The sequence below is a fragment of the Cupressus sempervirens genome, chromosome 8, assembly GCF_028749045.1.
Source record: "Cupressus sempervirens isolate cs-2001-9-10 chromosome 8, ASM2874904v1, whole genome shotgun sequence".
In the NCBI taxonomy this organism is placed as follows: Eukaryota; Viridiplantae; Streptophyta; class Pinopsida; order Cupressales; family Cupressaceae; genus Cupressus; species Cupressus sempervirens.
The window spans coordinates 314,520,090-314,548,087 of NC_143125.1; the positions used below are offsets into that span (position 1 = coordinate 314,520,090).

At 35.0% G+C, this 27,998-nt stretch overlaps 1 protein-coding gene across 1 annotated transcript in view; it reads right to left on the reverse strand.

Moving 5' to 3' along the window:
* Positions 1-3,155: 3,155 nt before the first annotated feature.
* LOC149542650 (ribosomal protein S5 domain protein) overlaps positions 3,156-27,998 on the reverse strand; it is a 92,838-nt gene continuing 67,995 nt past the window's right edge. Inside the window, exons 2-6 of the mRNA XM_089797536.1 lie at positions 16,492-16,533; positions 16,235-16,350; positions 15,997-16,102; positions 15,473-15,526; positions 3,156-3,841 (exon numbers count right to left, since the gene is read on the reverse strand). Coding sequence (XP_089653662.1) covers positions 3,683-3,841; positions 15,473-15,526; positions 15,997-16,102; positions 16,235-16,350; positions 16,492-16,533 — 477 coding nt within the window. The 3' untranslated portion in view covers positions 3,156-3,682. The remainder of the gene's footprint in view (positions 3,842-15,472; positions 15,527-15,996; positions 16,103-16,234; positions 16,351-16,491; positions 16,534-27,998) is intronic.

Here is a 27,998-nt window from a genome sequence, read left to right on the forward strand (position 1 = left end):
ATGATATCTAAAGGATTAGATAAATATCATCATCTAGAGAAGATTTATAATATTATAAATAAGAGATCGCAACCTCTAAAATATATGTTTGTAAATCAAATGAGAGGGAGAAATGCCAGATATATATTTGGTGATATATGTTCAGAATTATAAGTAAGAAATATTATATATATACATATTATTATAGATATTTAGATATATATTAATAATATGGAATCGCATGAGTAAAATCTTTATATATATAATCAAATAGTGATAAAGTGTAAATACTCATGATAATAAAGAGATTGTTACATTATACTTAAACAACAACCTTAAGAATTACCATTAAAAATGTATTTTTAACTATAGGCCAAGAAGCTTTGCTCTCATCTGAGCTATGACATCTTCAGATAGGGAGTGGGTGGAGGGAAAGGCGGAGTAAATTCGAGCACCTGACGGTATCCTCCAGGGAGCCGCTTGTAGCTTGTTTCACGCGCCTTTTGCATCGTCAATCTACCATCTCCAGATAGTCATAACCCGGAGAGAGAAGATTGCTTGGTACTATAGAATGAAACTTACTAAATAGAATAAAATAATAAATTGATAATACTCAACTCTTCAAATGTTGAATAATTAAGGATCCAAGGCATGTTTAATCTAAATGACTTCCTAACTTATACGAAATTTGAACTTCGGGTCAAAGATTTATAAAAGGGGTCATTACACATTCTCAATTTAGAGTGGCATTCACAAGTTTATCAAATCAATGGTATGATGTTAACAGGGAATTTATTAATGGATGGAATGAATGAATTTTAGATGTTAACGGGGAATTTAGATGTTTAGGGGGGGGTCAAATGAGCTTCCACCTTCACGTGTTTGGCCTTGATTAGTACAGAATATTAAACTATTCTCCAAACTAAGTGAAGCTCAACATTAACCTATGATTGCATGACAACTAACTGTGTGAATCTATTGTTATTCCTCTAACTCGTATTGCTTCCTAAATTATCAAAGTAAACATAAGAAAAAATTTAGAGCTCATTATAACTAGAGAAGTTGGGTACCCTATCCATGATTATTAAAGCCATAAAAAGAAGGCATTGACTTCACCTATTGAGGAGGAATATCTTGAGACCAAAGGCGAAACCATGCCATAACTAATAAATACATAAAAGAAGGCATTGACTTCACCTTGATAACCTGTTTTGAAGACCAAAAGTGATATGGCAGTTGTCCATTTGCAATGTCTCTCCCCATGTCCCTCAAGTGATCGTGCATTGTTATATGACCATTTCCATCCTCCTCAACAAGACATCTGTTAAAAAGAATTCCCCAACAAAGTGTTCCATAAAACTCAGCGTCCCATGCTACAATGGTTGCACTTCTTCGTTCTCCAATGAAGAAACATGTTGACTCCAAGAACTTCTCCTTCTCTTGCTTCCCTAGAGCATCATAGCTGACTTTGAGCCTCTTTGTCATATCCTTGTGGAGAATCTGGTAATACTTATTAAACATTTGCCACTATTTTTGTTTAATAATTCAACATGTCGTAATTGAGACGGCTTGTCTGATGGATAGTCATCACCCCTATAGCATTGTTGTCACATACCTGTTGCAATTGCAATGGACCATTTTTTACGGATAGTCGTCGCTCCCACAACACCATTGCCACACAGTCATTGCAATTAGGATGGTAGATTGGAAGCCTTATCCGTTGTATTTGCAAAGGTTGATTGTCACAATTGTGATGGCATGAAGATAAACTCTTGCTCTTGCCTTCTTCCAAGTTACGACAACTTTATCCATCGCATTTGCAATGGATGCCCTTCTCATCACACTTTGCGACAGCAAAACTCTGATGCCCGTCTGACGAGAGCAATTTCATGGTATTGTCGCTTGGGCAATGGGTGGCTGTCGCAATGTAGTACTAATTAACAAATATAAGGCTTGAAGAAACTTTTAAAAATATGAAAGGTGCTCACTCAAGGAAAAATAAGAAAGCTATCACCAAAGTCCAAAATAATAAGCATAGCAACAATAATGTTTCGTATACATGCCTTAATATAATGATATCACCTTTTATATTCATGCTTGTATGAATAACCTTTGTGTGTGTATGCGTGCGCGCATGTACATGTTTATATGTATACGCTTTATTAGAGATTACACGTGTGTGTGTGTGTTCATACTTGTGTGAGTAGTCTTTTTGTGTGCGCGCACGTACGTACATATTTATATGTATTCACTTTATTAGAGATTATGCATATCTTTGTGTGTGTGTGTGTGTGCACGTGTGTGCGCGCGTGTGTGTGCGCACACTTGTATGAGTAACCTTTATGTGTGCGTATGTGTGTACATATTTATATGCATACGCTTTATTAGAGATTACACATCTCTGTGTGTGTGTTACCCACACAAGTATGAATATAGATACAGTATTATTATATCAAGACATGATAAAATTTGCAAGATATGCTTAGATACTCCACATTATGAAGGTAATATTTTCTTTATATATAATTTAATGTTATAATTTCCACTGATTAGCTCATAGTCGTTCTTTGTACATTCTTGCTTGTCTAGTCGTTTCATCCCAAATCAAGGTAGTTAGATTTCATACCTAATAGTATTAAAGTGGATTTGGTGCCTCATTCCTAACTCCCATTCTGGCAATACTCACCCCAACACCGCCCCTACCCTTCATCGTGCTTCTGCAAAAAGGAAAGGTCCCAGAGTAATAACATAATTCCATGACTTCCAAAATATCAATTAAATTTCAAAATATCACAATCATTTTTTTATTTCCATAATATTCATTTTCAATTTCATAAATAACGATTAACTAACATGTCCTATGAAATTCAACTATAACAATTAACTAACATGACATATGAAATAATAATGAACAACCATACATTCCATTTCACGCGATCAAATATCTCAACAACTTTACTGGTCAACTAACTTCACATGAACTCTCAACAGCTAGGAGATTATTAAATTAAGCAAAATTTAGGACGTAACAACATATAAATTTATTTGATGACTTTGAGACAACATTATGAGATGCTATAAACAGAATCATGTAGTTATAAATTTATTTGACTGACTCTGAAGGAAAATTAATGACATGTTATTAATAAAGGAATTGCATCGACCAACTTAGTACGTACTGGAAAAAGATGCATAATCTTGATATGATTTCTACTAATTACAATTTGCATAAGTATACAAGGAAACAAAATCAGGACAGGAAAATCCAATTGGGGAACAAATGTGGGAATATTCGCTTCAGATAATTATCTAAGGAAGGAGATCCCTCTCAAGAGCAGCAAGCCATCGTAGATGATTCTCTACAGTAGTTTGCAAGCTGTTAAGTGCATATTATTATCTACTACTTTTTATATCGAGATTCCAGTTCTGGTTTGCTGTTTTGACATCTTCTAAGCTTCAATAATAAACATCTTCTTTTGATTTGAAACAACTCACAGCCTTGATAGACGGGTGCCAATAGTCATTAAGTTATATGGGTTGTGCAACTTCTAGCACAACATGCACGCCAACAGAACCTCTTCTCAAAATCACCCAGTTCTATCCTTGGTCCAGCCTTTGTGTATCATCACAATATTTTTAAATGCATTCAAATGAATTTTCTATATGAAGCACTATAAGGATGCGTGTACAGTGTCATATAAGTCTAGATTCTCAGGATGCTAACTTTGCCACTGCATGAACTATTAATATTCAGCTCCAACATGTCAGCTTCATCAAAATCTACTTCAAATCTGATGTAGTTGATGCCATTTCCAACCTGGTCAAACTCATGCTTTAAGTTTGCAACCTGATAGGATTGAATCTGACAAAACAGACATGTATAAGCCATAGTAACTATATAAAGAAACTGAAAACAGAATTTCCTTCAAAAACTCTGCAAAAAAATGTATAATTATTAAACAGCATATATTTTTTCATGTGATATAATGATACATTCTACTGTAATAAAATAGCGTATGTAGCGGTTCTAGTAGGCATTGCAAGTATGGTTTTATTTTATCTAGTAGATTGCTTCTGTATTGTAAAGAAGAGAACCTGCTTTCAGTTAAATTAAGAAGCAAAATAAGCAAGCATAAGAGAAGAAGAGAAAATATAATGGTGAATGATCTAGTGGGTTGTAGAGCATGATGGTAAACATCAAGATTAACAAACATAGTCGAGATATTAATGTTTAATGTTGGCACCATGGTGACAAGGCCTACAATAATCTGCATAATCATTGTAGTTGGCAGAATAGCTGTGCACACTATGGCAAAGAGAGAGGGTAACCCACACTTCACCAGAAATGTATAAAATTAGAGACCACAAGCCTGCCAATAGGGTTAGGTTAAGATAGAACCAGTGGAAAATGAGGGAATTATACATGATTCATTGCATGTAATTGTTGACTAGCCCAAACACCAAGCAAGGTCAGAACAGAAAAGCTATGATTTTAATAATCCAAACAATATTTGGTCAGACCCAAGAGAAACAAGGCTTTAGGGTTAGGTTTAAGGTCTATTTCATTTTAACTAGACAATGTTGATTTTATACTGAACCTAATCCTAAACATAAACCGATGCATTTGGTATATAATCAGGGTTTAGTAATGAGCAACATTTGACCTAATGCTACAGCTACCATAATAAACTTAACCCTAACAGTCTTAAACTTATTTTTAGTTTAGAATTAGGGTTAGGCTTGAAGTTTAGTAGTTTTTACTAAATACGAAAGATTTTTTTTTTCAACTAAACCTAAGAGCTTCTATGCATATTTTTATCAACCCTAATAGGTAGGCGTATGTTTTTAACTTCAGCTTGATATTGTGCAGTTTTGATGTGAGTTTGTGAACACTCCTACAGAATAATATACCAAATATTGTATCCTCTTGAAGAAAGAAACTTCAAATGCTAAACAATGTAACAAATGTGTAATCAAATGAAGCAACCCCAAGGTTTACAGTGCATACACGTGAATTCATGTTGGATATAACTCAATTCAATGATGTGATATGCAGGTAATCACACAAGCACTTGCACTATTCTTCCCAGACTTTATCAATTCTTCTCCTCCATGTCACTAGAACTTGGAATACTAACTTGACTTCAAAAAAATGACAAAAGGGGTGAAGGGTTTGAGATATCTAAGCTACTCCTAAGGACAATGATATCAATGGATGGTGCTTCGGTCAGTGAATACCTATATTCAAGCTTTGCTTCCACAAAAAAAACTACACAAAGATGATGCTATCTTCAAAGGGAGCACAAAATATTTTCATATTATAATCATTCATCTGAATACCCAATGATGGCACAACCCAAATGAACATCCACAATTGAAATTAGAATTTATTCAAGTCCAAACTAATCTTACACTATGACTTGTAATCAACAAGCAACAAAAGGTATGGACGTAGAATTCACATACATCTTCACATTTTCTCCATTTTGATCTGTGAACTTCAACTAAACTTAGAGAGGTAGAAACCATGCAAAATGTAGAAGCAACACACAAGATTAATGTAATGTCTCTCCCTCATTGATGAGGCTGATATCATTATTTTTAATTAAATGCTAAGATGGTCCCTACTAGCATTTAATTGGATTTTAATATTTCACTTGCAATTGTATAACTTTTTTAAAGAAGTCAAATATTTTCATTTGTCTCATGTTACCTGAGGGAAATTTAAAGAAAGGAATGTAAAGAATTTCTAGTAGTTACATTTGCAGGTCAAGTTAAAGGTGGTGGGACTAGCAATTCCGATTCAGTGCATGAATATAGCAGACCTTTGCAGTGGTTTCAGCTTCTGGGGAACAAAAACTCTTCAAGGGACATCATCTTTAGAGTTGGAAAAGACTCAGGATAATTTAATGTTTTGACTATTCATTTTATGGCAGATTGGCACACAGATTTGAATATTATGATCCTGGCAATTATTCTTAATTAACTAATAGATGCTTTCATTAAAAATGAGTAATAGTTGTGAGGTTCCCAGCACTATTTCTGAATTAAGTTGGAGATGTTTCATTAGATTAAGAATTTTTCTGTGAGGTTTCCAGTAAACAGGATTGATTGTGTTGCAAAGGTTCAACAATCTTTTAGGCATTACACTTCGAACTCCTAACAAATTTGAATTCCTTCTCCCAGATTCATGCTTATGAACGTAACTGAAAAGCTGTTTACATGTGTGTGGAAGTTGCATTAAACCATTCTTATCTCCATCCTATTACGCGACCAGAAGCCAAAGGGGAATATCTCAATACAGGCATATGAAAAGAGAAGTCTTTGGGTGAGTATTTCTTGCTAAAATTGAGGCAGGGTGTCAGTTTTTATTTTGATCTCTAGGTGAGAAGGTTAAGTGTTTCCTTTCCATGGTTCTAGTTGACTATGCCAGCACTTGGTTGAGTGTGTGAACAAAAAATAGGCTATCAAGTGGAGATCGGAGTTGAGATTTTATAGATACCGTGAAAAGAAGTTATCGTGTTTTTTTTCATACTGGGCTCATGAGTCATTGAGTTTAGCAGGAGGACTGCGTAGATACATAAATACTTCATAAGTGAGACAAAACTGCATTGAGACATCATGGTTTCCTGATTATTGGTTCACATGAATATTACAGATATGACTTAAACCCACAGCACTATCAAGCATGTGAACGCGGACAAAGTTTGTTCATTATTCACCTTACGTGTTCTCATGTTGTTCACAAATCCATTAAATCTGTGATACTTAGCTGTGCGACCCAAATTACTGCAATTATAACATGTAACAACTGAATTTCCATACCTTGGTCCATTCTAATTAACTTACAATCTTCAATCAATGGCTATGTGTCTAAAGTTATTACATTTGTAGCATGTAACACCATTGTTTATGACATTGTTCATTCCCAAAGGTCTTCTTGATGTCATGTTAGATCTCTCATTTGTTCTTCCACTAGATCGCTGATTAGGTTCCTCAATCCGATCTAATATCTGATTTGGATCTTGTTCAGGTTCCTGCTCAACCAAGTTTTCAGAATTCTTAGAACACTCTCCTTCTATATATCCAATCCCTATCATATCTCCCTTAGGCTTTTGTAAGCTCAGATTTTACCTTCGTAAGTCAAGTGTTCAAATCATTGCATTCACTAGTTTTACCTTTCAGATCTGCTTCAAGTTTGTCTTTCTCTTATTTTCTATCATCTAATATCTCGACCAACTTAACTGATGTAACTTCAAGTTCATCCTTGAGTGCTTGATTTTCTTTCTTGAGTTTCATAACCAAATCTGACTCCTTGATCTGCTCGGCCAGCTCTTTTCTCTAAGTCCTCAAAACATCAACCTGATCCTTAAGCTTCTTAATGTACCCTTGTGCATCCTTGAGTTTAGTCTTCATTCTTTCCTTTCATTGTTTGTTTGATCCAATTTGTCAAGTGTTGCTTCATAGTTACTTTGCAAATCTGTTAAATCCAATAGGATCTTCCTCAAGTTGTTAAACTTCTTCTGAGTAACTAAGCTCTAATACCAATTGTTAGAAATAGAGAACACGGAGGGGGGGTGAATTAGTATTCCAATACTTTTAGCCCAACTACATAGGTCAGCACTTAACCATATACTTGCATAAATGAGTAAACAGAAAAGTAAAGTACATAACATGATGAATCTCATAACACCGTGATTTGTTAACTAAGGAAAACCTGGCCAAGGGAAAACCCTTGTGGGGATGGTACTCACAAGATATTGCACTAATTTTAAAATACTCTATTAGGAATGTTGACCTTGTTAGGAGTCTATTACATACATTTAGTACATGAGTCCTTGCTAGATACATCAACCCTATTAGAAGTTGCATTACAGTGGAGCTCACTACTCATACAATGATATACAATCTATACAAGAGTTATAGATACTATACAAAAACTGGTTGTACTAATATCTTCAATATTTAATTAGTCCTTTGTGTATCTCACATCTGATCATGCCCACGCAACAATTGATCGCATTTAACCATAAATACATCAATATACCATTATACATAAAGCTCACATAACATAACCATAGCATCGTTATAGTTTGCATCCAAAATGCCTTCTTATATACCGATTTGATTATTCCGTCCAATCGACCTTCATGATGAAACGTGTTATACACTTACTCAAAACATATTATCAAAACTTATTAACTAAGGGTAACATCTAGAATGTTGTCCCCACATTGCCAAGTAATTAAATTGATGGGGCAATTCAATTCCTTAGGCCAAAATGCCTAGTCTTTGCGATATACTATGTACACTACGATAATAACATGTCTTCATGTGTTCCATCCAAAACATATACTGACTATTATCTTAACACCAGCGAATATAAATACATTATCTACAGACTCCATTCTACCATATTACAAAATTGTGGCCATATATATTACTCCAATGAACCTCGCTAACTAAAACTATGCTTCTGTTGTTTGTACTCCTAACTTAGACAATTTTCATATCAACCAAAAACCAAAATAGAACTTAACTTCATGCAACCTCATCAATATGTAGTGTTGTCATAAATGACAGCATCTATGCATCCATACCTGCCAACATGCCAACAACAAATCTCCTTATGGTTTTGCCTTGCAGACTTCGGAGTTGAGAGATGTTCTTCTATGGCATCTATCTTATCAGAGTCAACATCTATCCCTCTATGAGAAGTAATGAACCCTAAAAGTATTTCAACATCCACACCAAAAACACACTTTCAGGGATTGAGTCTCATCTTATAGAGGCAAAGCCTTTCGAATATAAGCCAAAGACTATCAATGTGGTTTGAGCAAAGGATAGATTTTGCCAGGATCTCATCGACATGGTTTTCTAGGATCTTATGGATGAAATCGCGGAATATCAAGCTCGTCGCTAGCTGATATATAGCACTCGCATTCTTCTATCTGAAGAGCATGACTACGTAATGAAATGTACCCCAAGGGGTAGTAAAGGCAGTTTTGTATTGATCTTTTGGGTTTATTTGAATTTGATTGTATCCTAAGAAACCATATATAAAAGATAGAAGGGCATGGTTTATCATGGAATCAGCAATTATATCAATGTTAGATAAGGGAGAATCTGTTAGAAACAATAGTCCACCAAGATAACTGAGAGGAGCAAGGGTGAATCAGTTATCCAATTAAAACAATTATCAACCTTAATTAATCTTAACCATTCAATCAAAGTAAACAGCAAACATAATAAGATGCACATACACAATTACACTAGATTTGTTAACTAGGGAAACCCTTGATCAGAGGGAAAACCCTGGTGGGAATGATACCCACAAGATGATGTACTAATATAAATATTCCTTGTTAGAGGATGGACCCTGTTAGGAGTCTATTAAAACATTTAGTATTTATGAGTCCCTATTAGGAGACTCTGAATCCCTGTTAGGAGATTCTAACCCTGTTAGGAGTTGTGCCAACCCTATTAGGAGTTGTAGAAGGCAGAAGGACCCACTATCCAAACATCTTCTAGGGCAAGATTGCTGAACTCACTGTCCAACTGATCTTTCAACTATTCCTTGCAGAATAAGTGTCTGTATTGTGCTTTAACCTCTTTCCTCTGTCCTATCAACTGGACCAAGCACTGTTTGATGTTGTAGACCAAGTCACAAAACTCGGATCCAAATATCAAACCTCGAATCTCACAATAAAACCTCGGCAATGAAGTTTTCTCCAACTTTTCTCTGCTCTGCTTATCTTTGCATTCTGCTCTTCATGCTTCTTGCAATCGTTCGTACATTCCATACATGATAAAGGAAAATGTCTTTCCTTTATACCGAATCCATAAAACAATTCCCTAAGTCAGTCATTACACCTTCTCAATTAATTATTATAGGACCTCATTAAGAACACGTTACACTTAGCAATAACATTAATCTTTTGCCTGGTAACTTGAATAACTTTCCATACGTGTGACACTATGACGAGCGAGCTTAGCCACGTCATTTCTAGAATGTCTTCTACACATCTTTAACTTCGACTTCTTAGAATATCAATTATGCTAAGAGATATAACAAGTTTACCATAACATGCTTCTGTAAACTCTATCTCAAAACAGTCTTCACCAAAACTTGCATAACTTCTTCTAGACTTAATATCTTATGCTTCTGAGGTTAACTGCATATACTAGACACTTAGTAGTATCTCCCTTTAACCTCATTTAGTGAAAATGCTCAACAATTTGTCTATACCAACTTAATATTTGTGTTGTTCTTTTGTCGGATACCACAAAAAACTGTTGCGTTGACATCAATGACAAACACAGTCATGAATGTAACATATCATCATGATAATGATCTAATCATGTTTCTACAATATTCCCCCATAGAAGTATCACTAGCATTCATACTTTCAACAATCTCCCCCTTCGGCATTGATGGCAACATAGATGAAAAACATCTAGTTCCAAAAATACCAACTGTAAAAGATTGTTATCCTTTCTTTTCAAATCTTCTTCATCAATCATTCTCCCCATTGATATGCCTCAATGTACTCTATATCAAACTGTAATCTCTCTCTTCAATGTACTCTATATCAAACTATTTTTCATGTTGTAATCTCTCCCTCATTGACATCAATGTCAAAGGTTTCAACAACCATCAATCTCTGCAACAACTATCTCGGACTTGCTCAAGTGTCCAAAGACACTGTTCAAAATAACATTCAACAAGAGTCCTAGATGACTTTGTCCATCACAGATACTCCCCCATACAGGAAGCATCAGCATTCAGTCCAGACAAACAATAGTGCTCTGTAACACTGGATTGATGCACTCTTCCATCTTTTACTCAAATGTAGGTAGGGGCATAACCCCTAGCATACCTCGCAAATACTCAGAAGTCTCTTTGGGAAGAGGCTTGGTGAAAATATTTGCAATTTGCTCTTTGGTGCTTACATCAATCTAATTTCCTTTTCTACAACTTTCTCTCTCAACATGTGATATTTGATAGAAATGTGCTTAGTCTTAGAATGCAACACTGGATTCTTAGACATATTCACTGTGCTTGTGTTATCACAATGTATGACAACAGGTTCATTGAATTCTATCCTTATATCCTTCAACATCTGCTTCATCCAAACAACTTGATTACAATTGTTTGTTGCTGCAACATATTCTGTTTCTGTTGTACTTTGTGAGGTACAGTCCTGCTTCTCGCTTAACCAAGAAACCAATCTTCCTCCAAGAAAGAAGGCTCCACCACTGGTGCTCTTTCTGTCATCCATTATGTCTGCCCAATCAGCATCAGTATAAGCATATAAAGTGAAATCATTAGATCTATCATACCACAATCCGAACTCTGGTGTTCTTTTCAAGTATCTAAATATCCTTTTGACTATTGCATAATGTGCTTCTCTGGGATCAGCTTGAAATCTCACAGCAATTCCAACAACATTTGCTATATCCGACCTTGTGTGAGTCAGATATTGCAACCCTCCAATCATAGATCTGTACTTCTTCTACTCAACAGTAGGTGTCTCATCCTTTGTAGATAACTTATGTCCAGCTATCATAGGCGTTCCAACTGGTTTACATGTTTCCGAACCAAACTTTTTTAGTAGATCTTTCAATTGCTTAGTCTGAGAAATAAAGATTCCTTCTTTATTCTGCACAATCTATAATCCTAGGAAGTATTTCATCTCTCCTATTATGCTCATTTCAAATTCCTTCTTCATTTCTTCTACAAACTTGTCACTTCCATCATCATTTCCTCCAAATATGATATCATCAACAAATATTACCAAAGTCATCAATCCATCATCTATTTCTTTCCAGTATAGATTATTGTCTGCCATACCTTTGCTAAATCCAAGCTTTGTTAAATACTTGTCCAACCTTGCATACCAAGTTCTGGGTGCTTGCTTTAAACCATACAATGCTTTCTTCAATCTGCATATCGTGTCCTTGTCATCTGTTAAAGGAAAACCTTTAGGTTGTTCTATGTATACCTCTTCTTCAAGTTCTCCATTCAAAAATGTTGACTTGACATCCATCTGATACACTTTGAATTTCTTATGTCCTACATAGGCTAAGAATAACTTTACTGCTTCTATTCGTGCCACAAGAGCATAGGTTTCATCATAGCCTATTCCTTCTTGCTATGAGTGACCTTTACATACTAATCTTGCTTTGTTCCTTACAACTTCACCTTGTTCATTCATCTTGTTCCTAAATACCCATTTTGTTCCTATCACATTCTTGTCGGCTGGTCTGGGGACCAACTCCCACGTCTCATTCTTCAATATCTGATCCAATTCTTCTTTCATAGCTTGCTTCCAATAGTCATCTTTACATGCCTCATCTACATTCTTTGGTTCAACTTAAGATATCAAACATAGTTCTTCATTGATTTTGCTTCTTGTCATCACACCTTTATCTCTGCTTCTGATGATTTGCTCTAGTGGACGATTCTTTGTCATATTCTTACCAAAAGTAGTTGTTATCTTAACTCTTTGTTTTGTTGAAGGTTTCGAACTTTGTTCCAGGCTTTGCTCACCTTCATTCTGCAAATCATTGTTTGTCTCAAAGAATACTTCATCATTGCTTGGTTTAGTAACAACATTCTCATCATTAGAATTGTAATCAACTACTCTTTCTTGTATCCTAAATTTCTCATCAACTCTTACATTTGCACTTTCAACAATAGTTTTAGTTCTCAGATTATAACATCTATAAACTCTGTTTTTCAATGAACAACCAAGAAATATACTTTCATCACTTCTAGCATCAAATTTACCAACATCATCATCTCTTTTGATGTAACATTTGCTACCAAAAATTCTGAAATACTTAATTGTAGGTAAGTGACCAAACCATAGTTCATAAGGGGTCTTGTTTGTGTCTTTCCTGACTTGCACTTTGTTCATAGTGTAGACTGTTGTATTCGTAGCTTCTCTCCAAAACATCTTGGATACATCATTCTCAGCTAACATAGATCTTGTTGCTTCTATTACTGACCTGTTTCTTCTCTCTACAATGCCATTTTGTTCAGGGGTTCTCGGAGTTGAAAATTGTCCTTTGATTCCATTAGCTTCACAAAAGATGTTAGACTCATTTGAACTCTCCTCCTCTATCTGATCTTAAACATTTAATCTTCATACCTAATTCATTCTCAACTCTATTCTTGAATATCTTGAACTTATCAAATGCCTCAGATTTTTCTTTAAGAAATGCAACCCACATCATTCTAGAAAAGTCATCAACAATAATCATGAAATACCTTTCACCACAGAATCCTTTAGTATTCGTAGGATCACTAAGATTTGTGTGTACAATCTCCAACTTTTTTGTAGTAGTAAACTTCTTGCAGGGAAAAGAAGTTTTGGTATGCTTTGCTAGTACACACTCCTTGCGAATTGTGTTGGTAGGTATTACAATCTTAGGCAAATCTCTAACTGCAAACATACTACTAGTTTTCACAATGCTATCAAAAGTTTATATGACAAAATATCTTATGCCATAACCAACTGTCATCTACCTTTGCAACCAAAATGTCATTTCAGTGGGATTCAGCTGAAATACATTACCTCTAGATCTAGTTCATGTTCCAATTACCTTTCCATCTTTGTCTTTGATCATGCATGTCTTCTCTGTGAATTGTAACTAATAACCATTATCCACTAGTTGTCCAACACTCAAAAGATTGTGTTTCAAACCATCAACAAAATATACATACTCATTGTTAGTCTTACCATCAAGAGTTATAGATCCACTACCTTTAACATGGCAAGCTGCATTGTTTCAAACTCTAACAATGCCTCCATCATGACTCTTGAAGTCAAAAAACTTGTTCATAACACCATATTTTGTTAACTAGGGAAATCACAACTCCTAACAAGGTTAGAATCACTATCCAACTGATCTCTCAACTATTCCTTGCAGAATAATTGTTTGTATTGTGCTTTAACCTCTTTTCTCTGTCCTGTCAACCGGACCAATCACTGTTTGACCTTGTAGACTAGGTCACGAACCTCGGATCCAAATATCAAACCTCGGATCTCATAATAAAACCTTGGCAATGAAGTTGTCTCCAACTTCGCTCTGCTCTACTTATCTTCGCATTCCGCTCTTCATGCTTCTTGCAATCATTCATACATTCCATACATGATAAAGGAAAGTCCTTCCTTTATACTGAATCCATAAAACAATTCCCTGAGTCAGCTATTACACCTTCTCAATTAATTATTATAAGACCTCATTAAGAATACATTACACTTAGCGATAACATTAATCTTTTGCCTTGTAGCTTGAATAACTTTCCGTATGTGTGACATTATGACGAGCGAGCTTAGCCACGTCATTTTCAGAATGTCTTCTACACATCTTTAACTTCGGCTTCTCAGAATATCAATTTTGCTAAGAGATATAACAAGGTTACCAGAACATGCTTCTGTAAACTCTATCTCAGAACAGTCTTCACCAAAACTTGCATAACTTCTTCCAAACTTAATATCTTATGCTTCCGAGGTTAGCTGCATATATTAGACACTTAGAAGTATCTCCTTTTAACCTCGCTTAATGAAAATGCTCAACAATTTGTCCATACCAACTTGATCGTTGCACTATTCTTCTGTCAGATACCACAGAAAATTGCTATGTTGACATCAATGACAAACACAATCATGAATGTAACATATCATCATGATAATGATCTAATCATGTTTTTACAATACTCCCCCATAAAAGTATCATCAGCATTCATGCTTTCAACAGAATCATCTTTTAAAGATGTCTTATTGAGATTGTGAAAATCAATGCATATTTGAATATGCCAATCAGGTTTACTACCAGGCAACATATTCGATATCCATGATGAATAATCAATAGGACAAAATAGCCTCTCTATCTCTGTCTTTTATAGCAGACCTATGAAAGACATTGTTGCAGATTTATGAAGGGATATTATAGCAAACTTATAAAAGACAATATTGCAGACTTCTGAGAAATATTATAGCAGATCTATTAGCAGAAATTGATGTATATTGTGAGCAGATATGGAGAAGAATTTTCAGCAGACCTAAGAGATATATTGAACATATGTTAGGGGAGATTTTGGTGAAATTTCCAACCAATTTTTAAGAAAAATTAGATCTGATTCAAGAAGTTCCAGTACTCATCACATTATCGTACCCAAGGAGATTGATGTCTCTTGCTGAAAGACTATCACAATAGTAATAATCAAAAGAATAGAATTTGGCTCCATATAGATAATTTAAATTTAAATAAAGTGCAGTTTCTGATGTCATTTTATTAATTTATCTTAGATGCAACACATTAAAACTGCAAGTATCAGATTGCAAATAACAAGCATTTCACAGAGAATTGCATTTGGTATAACAGATAATATAATTGTATTAAACTATAAAATGGGTGTGTTAAACAAAGAATAAAATATAAAATCTTTCCATGAATAGATTGTGCTTCTTAAGAAACTCACCAGAGAATAGATGTTGCCTAAAAAGTCAAAAGGCACTTCCAGAGTCACTGCAACCTACACAACAGATAAACCGATTCATACAAACTATTAAACTAAAGTATCATGTAGCATAACTCAATACTGTAGGTGGAGACTTGTTACCTAAAGAGGCTCCAATATGACATAATATCTTCTATTTTATTTACTCAAATCATTTTATAAACAAGAGATCATTGAAATATAATGGCATGATCAGATTTTCTCGAGAAGAGTTTGATATACAAACAGAACCCAAACTTAATTTGACAGCCAGATTGCAATCATTAAAATTGAGTCTAGTGATTCAGATTAAAAAATATTGTTTTAAATCTTGAACATATTTCATTCTCCAGTCACCAAATGAACCAACCACTTTTCAACGAAATTTGTAAATGCAGGACCATTGACAATATGAACATATTGGAAAGTACCAGCAGGAACTCTTTAACAAAATGAAATTCAAAAGGAGTTATCCAGGAGAAGCCACAAAGCTGGAAGTCCGTGACCTTAGATTTGACCACACAACTTGGTGCTTCTTTTAAGCAGTCCGAAGCGACCCCTCCATATGCCCTTACCAACCCTCCAGCTCCTAATTTGATCCCTCCAAAGTACCTGCAATAAGATATACATTGTCAATTTGTCAAAAGAAACATGCACCTGCAAAGAATTAAGCAAAAGCTCCTCAACTATTATGTCAACTTCCTTCTTCAATTCAAATGTGATGGACGATATTTAATCATTTACCTGGTTACCACCACCATTATTCTATCTAGTCCTGAAGCAACAATTGCAGAATGGATTGGCCTGCCAGCTGTGCCTGCAGGCTCCCCATCATCATTGAATCGATACAGCTCCCCAAGCTGTATTTATGCAAAGAAATGGAGAGGGAGAGAGAGAGAGAGAGAGATTGGTGAGAGTTCTCTTAGATTTATGTAACCTCAAGAACCTCATAATGTCAGCAGAAGTTGAGAAATCACTTTGATCTTACTAATACCACCTACCTTGTAAGCCCAACAATTATGTGTTGCACGTGGGTCTCGGACCTAAAACAAAAACACATGAATCCAAGAATTCTAAAGTCAATTCTTTGACCAAGGCAGAAGTAAAGATTTCTAGTGGCTACAAATTCAAATTTTTATATAAATAAAAAGAATTCAGCTAGGATTTCTTTTGAAATGCACAACCAATACAATATTTTATAGACCTAAAGATTGGCATTGGCACACTTTTAATATAACAAATACAACTTAAAGAAGACCTATTAATTTGAGACATCAAGCCTTTATTTATGTTCATGAAAACAATAATCATACAATACCTCCATAGATTCTCTTTGTTTATCAAAATAAGACTTATGCGCCAAGCTGGAAATATAGTAAGCAAGAATAGTTAATTAAAATGGTTGCTGATAAAAAATCGCCATTTTTTTCATACCATGTGTATGTCCAATGGGCATTTGCGCCTCTCTTAAACTTCAAGTCGCACATAAAGGATGAGTAATATGTTATATTGTTTTGTATTAATTGATTATCACATGTAGATAGGGATTTGGATTCTATATATATATATATATATAGAGAGAGAGAGAGAGAGAGAGAGAGATATGTATTTCCTTATTATAAATTAAAAATTGTGTATATGTGATGTATTTAACTTCATACAAATGATATGCTGGATGATTTATTTGTCATATTGTAGATCAAAGGTTAAAATGTGGATTGCAGGCAGGTATCAAATATTTCTCCTCCTGACATTAAAGAGTACAAAGTCGAGGGAAAAAGACTATTCCAAGAGTTGAAAAAATAATTGCTGAATAAGATCGTGATTCATCTTTCCACTGCTGGTCTCTGGGCAATCAAAGAAACAGTTTTTCTTGGTTCATGAGGAAAGAATTATTGGAGCTGTATCCTTGTTTGGTGTGGAATGCATACTTCCAGGGCATCACTTTAGAAGACTTGTCATTGTTTGAGATATCTCTGTGCAGTGTATAACTTATGTTAACCATACCATGCATAATATTTATTGTTGTTAGTGTTCTGTGTGGCATGACAGGTCAACAATGAACTCCAAGCAGATATCTGTCACCAAGCTCCCTCCAATCAATAGTCTCATCCAATCAATATATAGTTGCGAGCTTTTGAAATGGGCTCTTTTTAATTTAACTGCTGATGGTTATCAATGCAATGTATACTAGGATAAATTATATGCTCAAGACTTAATATTGTTCTTATTTGAAGACCAAGCTTTTCAATTGAATGCTGTTCTGAATATAAAAATATTTGTATCTGCATTGATGGTTTAAGAAGGCATATTTTCCAGTTTAGTTGATACCTGCATGCGCATTCTATTGTTGGTATTCAATATGCAACTATGTTCTGAATATTTTGTCATCTATGTAAACTCTATTTATGCAAAGGACTTGAACAGCAGTTCCAACTTAGACATAACTGAAAAATACAGTTGAGTGCATGACTATGCTAAGGACAGACTAAAGAAGGTTTTAAAGTTCTATCAGAGCTTCTGATCCTACCAGCCTGGGGAAGGCGAATGAGTGAAAGGAAACACCGGTATCAGAAGAGAGAGAGAAAAAAGCCTCCATTGGGTACTAAAAAGAGTGCAGGAGCCTTCTTTAAAAGGTTGGAAGAATTTCATTTAACATATCCAAAACACTGAGGGAGATAGTCCAATTGTTGAGAGATCTCAATCAGCGGCAGACTTAAATAAATCTGCAAATGACAAGGATGAAGGAAGCAACTCTAATGGGGAGAAGTCCACTGTAGAACATGACAACGCATCAGTGATTATGAGGTCATTCAAAGCAAGATTCTTGTCAAAGGGGGATGTGGGTGAAGGTCAACCTGATCAAGCTAATGAAATGAACTGACTTCATGTTGAATAAAATGCCTTAAATGAAGCAGTCTAAAATGACATGACTTTCACTAAATATTGCAGACTAAAAACGAGAAGAAGGCATACAAAGAAGCGGTATGTGGAAGGAAAGGATATCCAGCATTGGTTGGGAACGATTACAATCCACAATTTTGATGGGACAAGCAGTACATCAGCGGGATCATGGTTCCAAAAACTTGATACTTATTTCTGTTGGCAATTTGGTTAAGGTAGTATGTCAGGGTTGAAATTTATGGCCACATATAGCTTACTTTGAGAAGGCAAAATGAAAGGATAAGTCTGAAGGCATAATAATTTAGAAAATTGTCTAAGTACATATCAGCAGAGCAGTGTACAATTAGCTTATTTTGTTTAGCACAATTCACTGGAAGCACTTGAGCTTATGTGCACTTACAGAAGGAAGAACACAGTGTGTATGGCACATGGGTAAAAGCACTTAAGGTTTGGCTATGCATGGACAGAGTTATTGAAGATTTACCAGTAACAGTTTACTAGGACAGAACAAAGTTAAAGGCAGAATAAAGGCATTTTGGTTAAGGAACTGTTTTGATTTACCAAAACAATTACTTGACAATGTTGTTACGACATCCTAGATGTTAACCCACGCATGGCAAAAGATAATACAAAATATTTAATGAAGTATCAAGTTGCAAGGCCGACAGAATGAAAGCATCTGGTATAAAGGAAAAACATTTTGGATTAGCGAAGTGTGGCATTGTATTGTAATGATATAATGTTTGAATGCGCACTTTTTATGATCAGTATAGATGAGAATTCGATGCTTGTAAAGAGCATAATTATTGTATGATCAGTTTTGAAGAAGGAACCAAAAGAACGGATCAGATATCAGCACTGTATAAAGGTTTTTGTATCTATCTCTATTGATAGCATTGTAAAGTTGTGTTTGCATGTTTGCGCAAGGGACTCTTCTTGCATACTTTTGTATTGTAATACCAACTCCTAACAGGGTTGAGGCATCTAACAAGGCCTAGTCCTCTAATAAGGATAGATACACTATACGGATGTAGTAGACTCCTAATATAGTGAATATTTTTCACAACATATTTTTGATTAGTGGATCATTTTGTGGGTACCATCCCCACCGGGGTTTTCCCTTGGCCAAGGTTGCCCTAGTTAACAAATAATGGTGTTATGTGTTACGGTTATATTTACTTTTAGTTTGATCATATATGCAAGTTTAGAAATTGTTAATAATATCCATAGTTGGGCAAAAGTTTGTGGAACACTAATTTACCCCTCGCCCTCAGCATTCCCTATTTCTAACAATTAGTATCAGAGCACAGTTACTCAAAGGAGGGTGAGCAGCTTCAGTAAGATCTCTATGGATATGGATCAATTGCAAAAGAATCTTAAGGAAGCTTTTGAGGAACTTGATACAGTTACAGAGGAAAGAAACAAACTGAAGATCAAACGTAGAGATGCACAAGATTTCATTTAGAAAATGAAAGAATGGATTGAATCATCTAGATTGAAAAATAAAGAGTCACATGATCAAATCAAGGATAGTGAGGCAGCTTCAAGGCTGAGGGAGAATGAAATGCTGAAACATGAACTTGGAATGACAAATTTAAAGATGAGCATGATGAAGATGAGAAGAAAAGTCAGTCAGATTTGAGATCTGATAATGCAGATCTAAAATCCAAACTTACCAAGATGACATATGAACTTGAGACTACAAAGTTCCAGTATACAGAACTTGAGAAGTACAACACTATTGTTAAAGGAGAACTTACACAAACAAAGTAACATCTTGAGAAGTTATATTCAAGCACTGAGAAACCTGATGAGCAAATTATGGCACAAAGACTTGTTGGAGACAAAATAGAGATTGGATATGTTCAAGGAGAATCATTTAAAGGATTTGACGTTACTGAGGAACAAGATCTAGTCAACCGACAACCTAATTAACAAGAAGATCTAAACAAAGAAGTACCTAATCAACCTGAACAATCTGAAGAAATAAAGCAACAATTCAATGGAAGATGCTTTGCAGGTAATCAGCTTGGACAAATGAAGAAGGACCGGACAGGTAAATATACTAAACCCCTTTCTGGATATTGATATAATTGTTTTTCTTATTGACATAAATCTAATGAATGTAGGAAACCTAAATATAATAATGATAATAGAATATATGAAAGTACTTACACTACTGCTAGTAACCCACTGGGAGCAACAAATGTCACAAGAAATGGAATTATGTGTTATAAGTGCAACAATTTTGGGCATATTGCTAGAGATTACACATTACAAACAAATCAATTTGGACCTAGATATGGGAACAAAGTTATAACATGTCAGATTTGCAACAATTAGGGACATACAGCAAGATTTTGTAGAATGAATAACATGAGAACACCTAACATGAGATCACAGAATATGAATTTAATAAGGAATGAGAATGTGAAAGGAAAGCAAGTTGAAGGTCTAAATAAAACATTTGTTAGAGAAGGAACATCTACAAACGCTATGGTATGGGTAGAAAAGACAAAAGGCACATCAGAGAAAAAGATGAATTCAGTAATTGTAGTTGAAAACCACTTATCAACTTAAGCACTCATCTTTATAAGGAAACATGGGATAATACACTGGAAATTCATCAGACCCCTTATTGGAATAATCAAGTTTTGTGCACTTGAGGGAAGCATGGAAATCTTGTTAAGAAGCTAGAGCTGAGAGCGCATAAGAAAATATGATCGTATAAGACCACAAAAAAGAAATCTAGACTACAAGATAGAGTACCAAATTTTTTGTGCGTACTTGAACAATTAATACAGATGCAAATTTTGGTAGATTTAAGGGTTGGAATCAATCAATTCAGTCACCATTTGATCGATTGGATCTTAGAGGAACTCAACAAAGAAATTGAAAAGAGATTTGAAGGATTCTAAAAGTGAATTCATTGGATTCCTATCAAAGCCCTAAAATTGTGATTCTAGAGGTATTTTTCGATTGCAAGGTTAATTTCTGAAGTAAATTTGAAGCTGAATATCATGGAAATGGATCCTTCGCTAGTACATGATATTTTGCAGGAACCTAGGCATAAGTTCAAAAGAAACCCTATTGCACCTTTGCAAGATGATCCTGTCAAGGCATTTTCAAAAATTCTGGATGGAGTTTTAATCATGGAGGATATTAGGGCATACATTCACTACAAACTAGAAATCATAGGAGATTCTTCCATAATAAGTGAGTTTGATAATGTTTATAAGGAGGATAAGACATTTAGGACAGTTTTGAGCACCTAGGGCAACTTGTTGATGTCAATTTTGTACCACTACATAACATATAGAAATTGAATACTTGATATGGAATATCAAACACTCAATCCCTCTCTTGAAAAGTAAATACTCATGAAGAACATGAGAAAAACTCCAAGGTTCCTTACACCTGTGGATACTAACTCAATTATATTAATGTGCTTTTTTAGTTAATCACGTAGGCAGCCTTACGTTGTTCATTCAAGGATAGTTTGGACTTTTGCTGTGATGGTGATGAATCTAGTGTTGTAAAGTATATGAGCGCCATATAATGTTGATGGTGATGATGGAGGTTGCGTGTTAAAATGACTTATGCCTTCCTAACTTTCTTCTCGATTGAACTCTAACTACTACACTACTCGCTGCCTTACTCCTACTCCTATGAATGGAAAGATTAGCAAATGGACGGGGATCGAATCTAATGGAAGCTTACCAATGTCTCTACCTCCATAGATGCAATGATTCAAGGGAAAAAAGACTAGATTACCACGCAAGGCTTCCTAACCAACTGCTAGGATGCTAGTGACCTAGTTTATAGATCCCTATCAAACATCCACTAATATCACCATACAACTATCCATCTACTCTTATTCTTAACAACTTTCTTGAAATAAAATCTACTTTAACAACTTCAATGAAATTTAACTCTAACTATTGGAAGTAGAAACCATGCAATAACACCAAGTGTTCTTAATCACCATGCAAGTCACAACAATGATAAAGAGAAGCAATTTTGGTATTACTTTAAGCAATAATTTTCTTCTTCAATAATCACTTGATTGTACCCCGAATACCCATCCATAAATGACATCATCTGTGCTCCGTTTACAACTTGCAAGACCTCATTTAATGATGGCAATGGATAATTATCCTTTTTGGATGCTCTGTTCAAATTCCTGAAATTGACACATAACCTTATCTCTCTGTTTTTCTTCTCAACTGGGACAAGATTGGCGACCCACGTTGAATGCCTCACTGGGAAGATGATCCGCGCATTTAGCAGCTTCTTTACTTCTTGGAATATTAATGGTTCGAACAAAGGTTTGACTGGCCTTTGTCGCTACCTGAATGGCTTACTTCCTTCCTTCAATGGAATTGTATGTGTGATGATGGAAGGATCATGTGTTTTCAAATCTTCATATTCACAAGCAATCACATATGGGAATTCCCTCATCAAACTCAGTATATCCGCCTTCTCCTTAAGTGTGCAAACTCTCCCAATGTGAATTATTTTGGGACAATCCTTTGTTTGCAAATTTACCTTTTCGCATTCATCACCCCCTGTGGATTGATATGGCACATTGTTGAATTGGTCCATGTTGAATATTCTTTCTAACTCAATCATTCCCTTTGGAATAGCATTTGTCTTCAAGCTCATAATTCCTTCAAAATTGGTTTATGCTTTTTCATCCACTTCATCAATGATTTGTGCTATGAAAACATCTGAATTGGTCAAGAAGTTGAGGATATGTCTATCATCTTCAAACACCTGGAAGTTCTTGACATTATGTGGTACTGATGGGACCGATGCTAACTCAACTCTAAATTTCTTTAAGCCGTCCAACTTAATTGGTGCTAGTGAGCTTGCAGCTTGTGCGAGTGTGTTAGCTACCTGATTACTTGCTCTATAGCTAAACTTGATATTGAAGGCATCAAAGTCCTCTATCAAATCCCAAACTCTGTTTATATATCTTTTCAATCTCTTGTCATGGCAAGTGAACTTCTGCTTTACTTTCTCAATTACTAAATACGAATCTCCAAGTATGTGAAGTATCTTGGCACCTTTCTTGATAGCGCACAACAAGCCTAAAATCAAAGCTTCATATTTTTCCATATTGTTGGTGCATAGGAATTGCAATCTATGTAACCTCCAGATACGTTGCCCCTATTGGGCTGACTAACTCAAATCCGGCTTTAGCCCCTTGCCTAGTTTTGGAACCATCGAACCTTAGAGTCCATACTCCTTCACTTTCTTGATGATCTTTTTGGGAGACCTTGGACTTGTCTGATTCATCATTTTTCTTCATTTTTAAGTTAGGTGGTGTAGTTTGGTTCTTTGTTTCATGTTACTTTTTGCTTCATCAACTTGTAAAGTTTCAACCTTTTGTTTGCCATGTTGATCATCTTGTTTTAGTGCCTCTGGGATTCTCTTTTCTACTTGTTTTAAGGCAATTGTGAACAAAGTGCAAGATAATTCCGAATGGAAGGCATTGTGGATTCTGCACCAGTTGGGCAATAATAAGTCTCTTACTGATGTTCAGTTACCCAACTCCACTCCTTGTTGTATAGCCTTAATCACAAAGTTCTTAAAATTCTCAAACATGCCTTCACCATCATCGGATGAAGCGTCGAGATCCGACTCAATCAAGATCTCAGTGGAATCCCTCCCTTCACTTATGATATTCAAAATCAGTACCTTTGTCTTCTTAGGTCTATATATGTTCATACTTGTTTCCACAAACAATATGTCATTTGATTCCTCATACTTAGTAACTGTCAATCTCAACCTTGGGGTGCTATCGATTCTGATTTGGTTGGCAAGTCCTCTCCATGGAAGCCACATGTGAGAAAAGTCAAGTGCCATGTATCCATTCAACCTTCTAGCCCAATCCCTACCTAGGATCAAACCATAAGTATCGGCCACATCTACCATTGAAATATCTACCATGTATTCGATCCTCGGATTAGATGCCAACTACATGTGTATATTGTGTAGCTCACCTACCACCGCCAATTTTGTCTTATCCAATTGGGTACCCTTCCCAAAGGCATGATTCCCAAATTTCTACAAATAGTCAAAGGCGTGACATTACTCAATGCTCCTGAATCTATCAAACAATTATGAAGAAGCTTCCCAAATATCCTTACTGAGAGCAAGAATGGGGTTGGCTCATCTTTCCCTTGTGTGAGGCTTCGCCCCGACCCATCCTAGCATCGATGATACATTATTATTTTGATACTCATGACTCAATACGTCAGAACATTATTTGATGCACTGAACATTATTATAATATTTATGATGTGTGATGCTTTACTTTTAGGTATTTGATTTCGTCATTTAATGCTTTACGAACATGTATGATGATAAAGTAAATGAATGCAAAACTAACACTTTGATTATATAATTCAAATGGTCGGGAATATGAGTAGAATTAGATAAATAATTGATCATTAGAAAAATGGAGGTTTTAATTTATATGATTTTTCTGATACGTAAATTTCATAATGCATGTGATTTCTTGAACCTACTGATGTGTGCAATGAGTGTGCAGGACATGTAGCCGGGAAACCTAAAGGAAAGACAAAATTGAACCCCTTGTTTAAATATGCTATCCTTGCGTTGTTTATCTTTAAAAGGTTGTTATTTGATTTTATTATTCTCCTAGCTTTTAATTGTTCCTATTATGTCTTTAAGGCTTAAAAACATCAAATTTAAGTGCCCTAGGGGTAAGGGTATGGGTGGGGAGTACTTTCCACCCCTTAGCCTCTTAGTTTGACTTTTAGAGTCACTCAAAAGCCCTATTTTTGATGGATTGCGAAAATGGATTGTCATCTACTTGAGTTGTACTCAAAACTCCATCTTGAGTTTGCTTGAAGTCTAGTTGAGTTAAGGATCATACTTAGAGGATTTTGGAGGAGTTTTGGGGTTGTTACCCAATCTCTAGTTTTAGAGAAAGTTTGAAGATTGAAGGAAGAAAAGGGAAAGGCTCTTCTCAAGTTACCATTTTGCCATAACATTTTGTGAAGCTAGGAGTTCTTCACTCTTTTGGTTTTGTTCTTCATGTTTTTCATGCTTGAATCTTGCATAAAGTATTGTGTTGTTGATTTGTTTTTGAGGGGATTCCATATGGATTGTTTTGGCATTACTCACCCTTGGATAGGGAAGAAGTGGCCATGTATAGGGGTAGGGCCTTAGTTGGACCTCAATGGTGTAGAGTCTCCTCTCATGGTGAGAGGAGGGAAAAAGGGTAGGGTGTATGGGCCCCTACTTGTCATCACATGCCTTGTTTGATATTGTGAATTCTTGAATATGGAAAGGAATGAAAATCCTTATGGTATTAGCCTCGAAAGGGCCTTGTAGAAGAACGGAAGTTCTTGAAGTTTTAGCCCCGAAAGGGCTATGTTATGGCATGGTGATTGACGTCTCCCATTGGGAAAATCCACCTCCCCCCTAGTCAAGTTCTATGGTTGGACCTATTGTGAATCACCGGGTTGGGGTGTATGCTTGAATTGCTCTTGATGTTGTGATGTTTTACCCCGGGTCAGCTCTTGTCTTCCCCTTGTGTTCCTTGAAGAATTGAAGATATTGGAAGAAAGCACTTGTGATGATTTTAGAAGAGATTTCATTTGAATTGTAATATTATGTAAAATGTATTTGAATTTATGTAAAATGTGTTTGAAATTTGATGTATTGGCAAAGACATCGGGTTTTCTTACTGGTTCTTTCCCGATGGAGCCTTGAACCAAGATGAATAATAGAAAAAAAAGGATTATGAAAACCTCCTTGTATTGCTCTCATGTGATTTCAAATTTTGCATATGTTGTGAGAAAATAGATTGATAGATAATGACTCTGAATTATGGACTTCCAAGTTTTCGATCATGTTAATGAAAAGCAACAATTATGTTAATGAAAAGCAATTTGATATGTTGAAATTTCAATTCAATGTTTAAGCATTAAGATGTAATAAAATTCCGACATTGTGATCTCGAAGTTATCTCTCTTCTTGTTAAGTTTCATAATGGACAAAAAAAAAATCAATTTGATTATGAGATTATGTATCTCCTTGAATTTCAAAAAAATGGAACATACACCCTGTTACATGTTAATTGTTGAGACCTGAATTATAGGAGAAAAGAATAATTTTATACACCTCTTTATAATAGTATATTTGAATAAGGGAATCAATGTTGTCAATAGATAGATACCATTCCTAGGATATCACAATAAGAAAATATTTATAGATCAACACTTAGAAAATGGACTTTCAAAAAAATTTGCATCTCCAGGCTTAAAAGACCTCTGGAAAATGTATGGAGAAAAAAATTATTTACCCCCCCCCAAGTTACAGAGAATATTCCTATCCTGATTCTCCAACAAATAAACCTTATTCAAATCCAGTATATATAAAAGTAAATAAAATTGTTTTAAGTAATATTATATGCTAGATTTCTCTTCCCCCCCCCCCCCCCCCCCCTTCCTTTCCATAAGACCCACCTAATAAACTTTATTTCTTTATTACCCTTATTAACTTTCCCCCCTCCATCCTTACCTTACCATCTCAATGCCAGGCGTGACAATTTGTCCAACCGTCTGCAACAAGTACAACGGTCATGTCACATTGGAGGAGCAAGGGAAGATGTTTAAGTAGAGTCCTTTAACTTTAAACCTTACCTTATTTACTCCTCCAAACACCACACTCCTTACCATGTGTTGGTCTTTGGCTTCACCACCCCTCATGCATTATCAGTGGGGACAGGCCCGCGTCAGATGTCAGGACGTGGGGTAACACGCAGACCCTTGGGTCAGCCCACTTGGCATAGGGGGTAGGGGTAGGTATTAGATTTGGGGTAAATTAGTATTATAATTGTTAATTGTTTTTAATTATTTATTTGTGAAGTGTAGTTGCTAGTTGGTGTTTAGACTAAGTTAGTATTGTTGGTTGTTAGATATTGTTAGTTATTATTTTTATGTAAGCATGTATAGGTGTAGCTATTCATTAGTTAGTTTATATATTTTATTTTGGTTGTATATTAAATATTAGTATTATGTTAGTTAGTATAGGAGATTAGTAACATTAGTTTTTAATAATGTTAATCTTTATATTCTTTTAGTTATAGTAAAAGATATTTAAATTAGTCCAAAATTATTTATTATGATTAAATGTTAGCTTTGTTATTTATTTTATGTAATTAGTATATGTCATTTTAAATTTTGTTAATTAAAAGTTAGATAGAATTTAGATTTCTGATTCATCTTAAATATGAGGGGTTTTAAATTGTTAATTAAATAAATAAGTAGATTTCAATAAAGTCATTTGAAACTTGGTCTAGTATTATATGTTGCATAAGTGTAGTATATTAGTATGCAATCTAGGAAGAATGACATTTAGTTAGTTTTAGATTGCTAATATTTTAAATTAAGAATAGATTAGGAGTCTCGATAATATTAGAAAGTGATTCAATGTTTGTATGTTATTATAGACATTAGTACAAAATAGTGTCTTAGTTGTTAAAATATTTTCTAGCTCTAATTTAAAAGTTCTCAAATTTGCAATTTGCATATTATAATAATTTTAGTGTTCTATTAACTAGTTT